This window comes from Triplophysa rosa, linkage group LG10, assembly GCF_024868665.1.
Source record: "Triplophysa rosa linkage group LG10, Trosa_1v2, whole genome shotgun sequence".
In the NCBI taxonomy this organism is placed as follows: Eukaryota; Metazoa; Chordata; class Actinopteri; order Cypriniformes; family Nemacheilidae; genus Triplophysa; species Triplophysa rosa.
In genome coordinates this window covers 26,370,029-26,380,101 of record NC_079899.1, presented here as the reverse complement: position 1 = coordinate 26,380,101, position 10,073 = coordinate 26,370,029, and the positions used below count along the sequence as shown (strand labels likewise).

Sequence of the window (10,073 nt, the reverse complement as noted above, 5' to 3'; positions counted from 1 at the left end):
CAAATGTGTATACATGTCTTTGTTCTGATGAACACTGAGAAAGATATTTGGAAGAATGCGTATAACCAGACAGATTTGGCCCCCATTGACTGCCATAATAGGAAACAATACTTTATCATTTTTTTGTTCTGTTGAACACAAAAGAAGATATTTAGAAGAATGTAGGACAGCAAACAGTTCTGGGGCACTTTTGACTACTATTGTATTTTTCCTACTATGGGAGTCAATGGGTGTTGAGATCTGTCTGGTTATACGCATTCTTCCAAATATCTTTCTCAGTGTTCATCAGAACAAAGACATTTATACACATTTGGAACGACTCGAAGGCGAGGAAATGAGGACAGAATTTTCACTTTTGGTTGAAGTGTCCCTTTATGACATCACATGTCCATGAGCTTTTTTATGAAACGAAAGGTAAATATTCATGTAGTTTCTCAGTTCACATGAGCTCAACTACACAAGAACTGTGAGACAAAAATGTATTGTTTAAAATAGTAACGCTGACAGACTCAAGTGAAACAGCCAGTTTTGTGTGTGCGCGTGTGTGTTTTGAAATCCATGAATACCGAAGAGAAGCTCTAATTTGAGCTGAGAAAATGAAATGCAAATCGTCTCGGCGAGCGAGTCGCAGCACTTTGCTTTAACTCACAGGAGCTGGAAGCGTGTGAGGTGAAAATAGAGATGGTCATTCGAAGTGTAATTGATTAAAATATGCTGTTTCTGTGATTGTAGCACAAGTTAAAGCATCGCTCTTCCTCACTACTCAAGCACGACTGGAATTATAATGTCGTTATTCAACATTTCAATCTGATCTACAAGCAGAAATCAGAACGTCTGCCACATTACGTGTGTTTAGCCTTTGTCATGTACACTACATGTCTTAACGATCAGTTTTCTCCTGTTAGATTTTGTATTAGTTATATCAATAAAAAAATAATCGCCATCGGTCGACTAAAGCAATTTTCACACGATTTGCTATCTGCCGATTGTTTAAAAACAGCCGATAATCTGGCTCACTATTTGGCAGGTATTTCATTAGAATCCCTTTTTATTTACACAGTTATAACTGCTGTATAATGCATTTGTAAATGACTTATTAATCCTTAATGAACACAATTACAAATGCTTTATAAAGGGAACCTTAATGTAAAGTGTTACCGTCAAGGTTATTCTTTTTTTGCCAAGAATCCTCTATTTGGTTGTAAATGGTTCTTTGAATTAAATAAAAATTCCTCTTCATGATGATCGTGCTGGTTTGTTGATGTGGACAGAAATATTATCACGGGTGTTGTAATTCTCAGACTGGATAAATAGATTGACCCATTATGAGTCTGTGATGCTGCCAAAACAATTAACATAGCAGTCGCACCCGTGACATGCTGAGAAATGAATCTTTCTCATGAATTTCACACAAATCCCACCACTGCTGCAGAGTTTTACATTCTGAATTTCCTGAAGCTGAAAGGAATTGAGATTCCACACAGAAATCCAGGAGATCAACCTCTGACGTTCAACACGATACCTTCGGTCGACAGTGTTTATTCCATCACAAACCTCAAGCTGACTCTAAAAGTGACGGACACGAGACGTTCTCTGGAGGAAGAACTTGTGTTTGCTTCTCAATCTTCACATCTCGTGTGTGACACCAGCAAGATTCATTTGAAGTCAACTCAAAAGAGTTATTTTAGTTTTACTTCAATTTATTAATATTTTTAATTAGCTTTTATTATTAGATTTTTAGTTTTGATGCTAATTTTACTTAATGTTTTAGCAATTTTGCTATATGCCTTTGTTATTGTGTAATTTATTTGTTTTTTTTCTATGTTGCTATATAAGATTAATTTTGATTTTAGTTTGGTTTATTATTGTAATTTTAGTGCTTAAAACTGATTTCAGTTTATTTTTAAGGCAACGTTTAAAGTTTCCCTATAGTTAAGTTGTTCCAATCATTTTTAGGTCAATATTTTATTTAATTTCTATGAGCAGACTAAATAGTGGACTAAAATAACCTTGGTTTGTACTACCATGATCCTATTAAGGGATCTAATCAGCTTCAGTTTAACATGTTTCATTTACTCCTCAAACTATTTCTGAACTTGTTAAACATGTTTAGAAGACATAATGTCAAACCTTGTGAAAAAAGTAGTCAAGAACACTTCAACTACTTTATTACACTTTTAGTATATCTTCATCAAAGGATTTTTCATTTTATACATATTTTTGACAAGTGCATGATAAATAGACTGAAAGTGATCGTTCTCTTAGTTTAGTTTAAATATATACTAATAGCTCTTGTTTACGTTACGAAAAGTTTAAGCGAGATGCAACCCACAATATTCATTTCATTAATTAATGTTAATATTTAAAGGTAGAATACACAATACATTCACGCTTATACACAAGTACAGGAGGTGATGGTCAGATTGTGTTGTTCTACAGTTGCCAAGGTCATTTTTAGCACGTTGCTACGGGTTATATTGATTGTAGGAGTTATTCATATGCATATGTGTGAATATGTTGAAGCACATTCGTTTATATGAATTACATGTTTCATTTCGCTGACACTAATTGGGTAAAGCTCGCTGTAAATAGGTTTGAATAATGAATATAAGCAGACACCGGAGACGTGATGTAGCAGACGTTTCATCCGAGCCATCCACATCAGACATCAACGACAGGCGCACGTTTACAACAGATGTCAGAGGATCACACCTTCACAGAATAAAGTGGCTCTGTTGAACAATAAAGACGCAGAACCGCTGAAGAAAAGACGACATCATTACGCTGCCATAGCCCACACTAGAACTCGATTCACCTGCGTGTGCTAAAGGTCTAATTAAACACAAAAGATTCTTCTTCATGTTCTTTATACAGACCGCACTATTATACATGAATATGTGCACAGCGGACACTTGTGTCATTATATTAACCTTTATACTGTCAAATAAAACATGATGTCATTGTTCAGTTGCTTTGATTCTCATGCGTTCTCTATTTTAAAGTCAAGTTTATTTCTTAAGGGATTTTTTTTGCAATTTAGCATTAATTGTTGCAAAGCAGCTTTGCCATAAAACACTGGAAGAAAGAGTACAGATAGAAAAAACGGAACAATTATGAACCGTATAGAATACAATGACATGAACTTCTTGGATCAATACAGGTAAACATGAACACATGAAATGAAAAAGAATTTCAGATTTACAAACGGCCCGTACAGCAAACGTTCTATCGTGTCGAGCGTAAGCTCAACGCAAGGCAAACACTGCACTGTGGTTTGTTCCCGTCTTCACTCTTTTGTTATAAAAGAAACAAATGTATTCAACTGGATGTAGGCTACATTTACATTTTAAACCTGAAATTAAACTCTTCGGTTGAGAAGGGACTCCTCTGTTTCGACACAAATAGGCATCACATTTACATTCGGGATGTCTTGTCCCGGATTTTGTTGGACATAATGGAAGACAAAAGCAATCAGTTGTGGGAAAGGAGGCTGCCGTTCTCATCTTCTGAATTAAACACAATTGGCCCTTTTAGGCAATCCATTGCGGTTTCTCATGCGGTGACCAATTACAGCTCTCTGGCGCTCAGCCCATAATTCAAAGCAGGATTTCCAACGCCTCCGGCCATGTTCACACTCTTCATTACGGCAGATGTGTTATTCTGAATGACTGCATCTGCTTTGTGTGTGTGTGTGTGTGTGTGTGTGTGTGTGTGTGTGTGTGTGTACTGTACACCAGACTGTATGATGTATCAGCACCTGTTGTATCATCGCTCCTGTATGACATGTCGCTTATTGCTCCCTGAACTCTCGTAAGTCAACTTGGATAAAAGCGTCTGCTAAATGACTCAATGTAATGTAAATGTATCTGCTCTGATGGACTGTAAAACACTTTCACTCTCTATATTTCTATAGCTGATGTGAGCCTTGAAGTCAGTATGAAATTATACTTCTCTGTATTGCATTCCTGAGAAAAAACGACATTAAAGGGATAAAATGCAGTAACTTTAACCATCAGGAATTATTCATACCCTGAAATGTGGCTCTCTATCTGTCTCATGACAATCTGTAATGATAACAGTTTATGTTTTAGTAGATTGGTGGCTAAAACCGTACATTTTTGTATGGTGTTCTTTTATGAAATTAGGTAAATTTACTTGACAAAATTGTGGCAAGTTTTTTTTGTTAAATTTACTTAAACTTTTTTGTGTTCATTCATTTATAATTTTTTTGTTTTTTAGTTTTTTAATGGTATTTTTGGTCAAGTTTTTAAGTTAAACTTGACACAAAAAAATGATAAGTGAATTAACTGTGAATTAAATGTCGTACTGAAACTCTTCACATTTACTGTGAAGAGAGAGAAGGAAACTTTCAACTCCAGGAAAAAAATGAAATGCCCTTACAAAAAAAGAAGTAAAAAAAGATACTTTCAGTAAACCTTTTATGTAATCCTCGGAAATATTACACTTTTGGGTGGAACAGTTTACAATAAATAAAACATGTGACACTGAAGCTGATTCTCTATACTGATCAGACTTCAAATATACTTAAAGTACACTAAAAAGTATATTTCAAGTATACAACATTCATACCTAAAGAGAAACACAGTTCAGAAACTTATAGCATGTGTATAAAATCTACTAAAGTTGGCATTTAACTCAACTCAACTGTATTTATATAGCGCTTTTACAATTTTCATTGTTACACAATGTTACAACATAGAATGGAAGGAATAGCTGTAATATGAGAAATAGTCGATTTTTGAGAAAGGGTTTCTGTGGAAAAAAGACGCATTTTAGGGGGCGTAAGAATCAAGTTTCGGGGATTTATCAAAAGTATGTAACTGTAAAACAACGAAAAACATGTTGATTTATACATTGACAAACTGCCGATTTTCTGAATTTAAAGTTGCGCATTTTAATGTTTCAAAAGACTTGCACTATGTTACATTATAGAGTACAAAACACATAGTATTACTGCATTACCTATATATTTGTATACATATGTATGTGTTTGTATTTCATTTCTATACTTTTCTTTGTATTTCTTCTGTTTGTTTAACATGTTTTTTTCCTGTACAGCTATTTGATGGCAAATTGTAAAAAGCGCTATAAAAATAAACTTGACTTGACTATTTACCCTACAAATTAGAATCTAATATTGTGTTCTAAAGGTCTTTGCACATACAGTCCGAAATGATCATATACGCTTTTGTATTCGTCATCCTAAAAATTTGTCATGCACAGAAACCTTGCACACTTAGTTGGATGCGTATAAATTAATCCGTTGCTAAAAAGTTTGCAAAACAGTACAGCATGACTCTGCATTCGCTCTGCCTCTCTCCTTATCTCTTTCATCCCTTGCTTCTCTCTCAACTCAACTCAACTCAACTCAACTTTATTTATATAGCGCTTTTACAATTTTCATTGTTACAAAGCAGCTGTACATGAGACACATTGACTACAAGCAAAACAATCAAAGTTGTACCTGCAAAAACAAGAAAAGGTTGAAAACACAGAAGACAGACACACCCACACACAAAACACTCCACACACACAACACGCACACGCACCAACACACACAGACACAGAGACACACACACACACACACACACACGTACGTACACAGACAAGTACGCACACACACACACGCTCAGTGAGAGCACACATTTAAGGATAAAGGAGAGAGAAGCACGGGTCAAATATAACAGACTATAAATTCCTATATGCAATATTAATTAAGTAAAACTTTAAAGATTCTAAAGCAGCCCCCCGGTCAGGCAGATAGGCAAAACAGTATGCAAACGGTGGCGAGGAACCCAAAACTCTAATCGAGAAAAAAAACCTCAGGAGAACCCAGGCCCAACCAGGGGATTCCAGTTCCCCTCTGGCAAAAGCTGCTGCCTCTGCACAAGCTCCAGAGAACTTGCACAACAAGGCTAAATAAAATAAATAAACTTAATAATAAAATAAATTATAGTTTAAGATTATCATTAATAATCTAATAGCATTTGAAGTTTTGTGGTGAAGACATGTCAAGAGACCGCGTCCTTCTTTATCCAGCTCTATCATCTCAGCTCTTGTCAGGTCCCCACTTCCCATTCTCCGCTCTACCATCAGGTCAGGCCATGAACTGCATCCTGCTCGCTGTGGTAACCTTGGAACAATGAGACAAGACTGGCTGAGAGTAGAGTACTGTTCTGTACTCTTTGATGCAACAAGTACATCAGTTGTGTTTTTGGTTCCGGTTGATCTAACTAATGCAGCCTAAACCCTCTGAAGATTTATATTATGGAAGAGTAGTGTATGCAAGATTAAAAAGATGCGTCTTTAGTCTAGATTTAAACTGACAGAGTGTGTCTGCCTCCCGGACAGTGCAGGGAAGACTATTCCAAAGTTTAGGCGCTAGATAGGAAAAGGATCTACCACCTGCACTTGATTTTGAAATTCTAGGTATTACCAACTGACAGGACGCCTGAGAGCGTAATGCACGTGAAGGACTGTAATACAAAAGGAGTTCATTCAAGTACTGAGGAGCTAAACCATGTAAGGCTTTATAGGTAATAAGCAAGATTTTAAAGTTAACGCGATGCTTTATAGGTAACCAGTGCAAGGTTGACAGAACCGGGCTAATATGTTCATACTTTTTTGTACGTGTAAGAACTCGAGCTGCCGCGTTTTGGACCAATTGGAGTTTTTGTAATAAGCCTGCAGGGCAACCACCTAACAGTGCATTACAGTAATCTAGTCTTGATGTCATGAATGCATGAATTAACTTCTCTGCATCTGACAGTGACAGCATATGACGTAGTTTAGATATATTCTTAAGATGGAAAAACGCAATTTTACAGGTGTTGGCGACGTGACTCCGAATAGAATAGAACGCCAAGATTCTTTGCTGACGACGAGGGTTTTATGGAACATCCGTCAATAGTTAAACAGTATTCTTGGTTGTTACTTATAGCAGTTTTCGGTCCAATAAGTAACACTTCTGTTTTGTCCGAGTTCAGTAATAAAAAGTTGTTACTCATCCAGTTTTTTTTTACAAAGACACACACGCACACACACACGCACAGTGAGAGCACACATTTAAGATAAAGGCGAGAGAAGCACGGGTCAAATATAACAGACTATAAATTCCTATATGCAATATTAATTAAGTAAATCTTTAAAATTCTAAAGCAGCCCCCCGGCCAGGCAGATGCAAAACAAAATTTACTGAGAGTATACTTTAAAATGTACTTTCATCAACTCAAAAATAAAAAAAACTGTGAACTCACAATATACTGTATATCCAGTATGTATATATATATATATGCCTATAAGTTCAGTTGTAGAAGAGTTATAGTACAAAACTCTTGACATCATGTTTGTGATGTCAGGAGAGATAATGAAATATTTTTTCATCAGTTTCAGCGTTTGAAACTCATCCCAGGGGCCGATCCTTCATCTGATGCAGACCCTGGGGTTGATGTTTGATCTGTTTAACATTCTTCAGCAGTGTTACTGATGTTCATGTGTATACCGCTGTGAAAACAGCACAAATCTTCATTCCACAAAGATCTGCTTATGTTCACTCGTCCGTAAAGAAGAGCAAACACGTTCACACGCCGCTCGTCTTCAGTGCCTTCAAGACGTCTTCTGCCATCTGCTGTTAATGGAGGATTCCTTCATTTCTCCGCTTGATTGTGGGACTATCAGAAATCATTTCAATGAGATCATTTGATTTACTGTTCATATCAAGTTGTTTCTTCCTGTGATAGAGAGATCTTCAGCATGTGTTCAGTACCGTACTGTACAGTCAAAACTCCAAGTGTAATTCTATATTTCTATACTTATATTCGTTTCCAATTTGTATTTAGACTCCTATTGTTGTTTTTAATTGCTTAATTTAATTTTTTTAATTGTTTAATGTTTTATAATATAGTTGCTGATTGTTGTTTCATGTTTTACTACCTCTTTCTCTATTGCTTATTAAGAACAGTTAACCAGACCTGAAATTCACTTGCATGTGTATAACTGTATGTGACAAATAAACGAATTGAATTAAGATGTACATAAAACATCAAATCAGTCCGGACAGAAAATCTTCACATTTTTGCTTGTAAACTCACAGAGATTCACTGTAAGACTGAACTATAAATCACTGTAAACGTGTTTCTTATCTGTGTTCACATATGACAGTACTGTCAAAAAGTCCAGATATACAATATGTGAAGTAATCTGTGTTTTGTTTTCACAAACGATAAATACAGAACAGCTACTTAACAGATATTTATTCATAGTTAGCATTTTATGTATATTAAATGTCCACAGTTGAAAAATATTGTTCACATTTTTACACTATTTGACCAAATCACACACTGTAAAAAGCAACTCGTAGGATTTACTTTACTAGGATTGTTTTGTGTTCTAAATCTCAAACGAGCCTTTTAAAGCGGTTTAAAAACATCCTTAACAATTATTTTACACCATTAATAGTGAAATGGTTCATGTTTGTTTCACTCTCTGTTTAGATGATCATAATTTTAGTTATATTTTTATGACTATCATATTAGGATTGAAAGTTTTGCTCTGGGTGAAACAATGAGATTGTTTTAAATAAATATAAATAAACGATGAAGGCATGATAAACAGTTACCAGTATTGTGAGGAAATTGACATCTGTGAGTTTCAATAAAAATCAGCCTCCAGGTATCAGCGTCCACATTTATACAAACACACACACACATTTCTGAGCTTTCAGAAACAACATCTCGAACTTTCAGAAGGAGTTTAACCTTCAAGAGAAGAAGTGAAATCATCCATCAAACAGCCTTTAAACCAGCAGCTTTTATCCTTTTAAAAGGCGTAAAGGCCATTTCTTTTAAAGCTTCGTGTTTTACAGCTCTTCTCTATTATTTTACTGATGGCCGTCCTGTGGAAGCTGTTGTTTCATCGCAGCGTATCATTTGACCGCCTCTTATACTGGTTTGGTGAAAACGGTGTCAGTCTATCAAAGAAACGCTTCAATGAAGGACTGCTTGAAGTGATAATTGCACGATTGCCTTCCTCCTCTTGCCAAGAAAGTGGCAGAATATATATCAACGTGTTTGCGTGTGTTAAAATGTCAGATGATAATCATCGGCCGAGTGGAATAATGATGAAGTGCTTGTGTCTTAACTGAAATTTCACCTTGTCAATGGCGTGCCGGCTGTTTATTTAATCCCCTTCACTTTACTTCCACGCGGCCCGTGACAAGCGAGTGCTGTGGTGGTTATCATCTCTAAATCTAAGAAAGAAAGAAAGAAAGAAAGAAAGAAAGAAAGAAAGAAAGAAAGAAAGAAAGAAAGAAAGAAAGAAAGAAAGAAAGAAAGAAAGAAAGAAAGAAAGAAAGAAAGAAAGAAAGAAAGAAAGAAAGAAAGAAAGAAAGAAAGAAAGAAAGAAAGAAGATGTGTTAGGAATAACATACAGCCATACTGCTCGATCAACACATACTAAGCAAAATAGACATGTATGCAAAATGTTACTACATCATACTGCAAATACTTAAGTATTCACTATGGAAAACTTTAGTATACTGAAGTATATTTTTGCACTTTATAAAAAAATATTAGATGTCTGTATTATTGTAGTCTACTTTAATATTTACTAATGTAAGGTTCAAAAACACTATAGTACAGGTATCTAGGAATTTTACACTTTAAAGTACAGTATGGTATATTTTATCATGTGGGTGTGTAACAGATACCGCAGACCGTCTGCGGCATTTTCCAAAATGTGCAAAATACAACCGGCACACCTGTCTGGATTGATAATAACAATAATTTACATAGAAATGAGAATGTTTGTGCTGAAAAGAAGAAATAAAAACTACAAAAGCTGTGAATAACAAACAGAGTGTGATTATAGTGTGTGTGTGTGTGTGTGTGTGTCACATGACAGAGTCACACTCACACACACGCACGCACAGAAACACACACACACACACACGCACACACACGCGCACACACATGCACATGCGAACACTCACACACACACACACACACACACAAACGCACACACACACACACACACACACGCACACACACACACAC

At 35.8% G+C, this 10,073-nt stretch overlaps 1 protein-coding gene across 3 annotated transcripts in view; it reads right to left on the bottom strand.

The window, feature by feature from the left end:
* Positions 1-6,060: 6,060 nt before the first annotated feature.
* Positions 6,061-10,073, bottom strand: part of LOC130560165 (1-phosphatidylinositol 4,5-bisphosphate phosphodiesterase beta-4) — a 42,942-nt gene continuing 38,929 nt past the window's right edge. For all 3 annotated transcript variants that reach the window (XM_057343737.1, XM_057343738.1, XM_057343740.1), the window contains one exon: positions 6,061-9,268. In XM_057343737.1, coding sequence (XP_057199720.1) covers positions 9,214-9,268 — 55 coding nt within the window. In that variant the 3' untranslated portion in view covers positions 6,061-9,213. The remainder of the gene's footprint in view (positions 9,269-10,073) is intronic.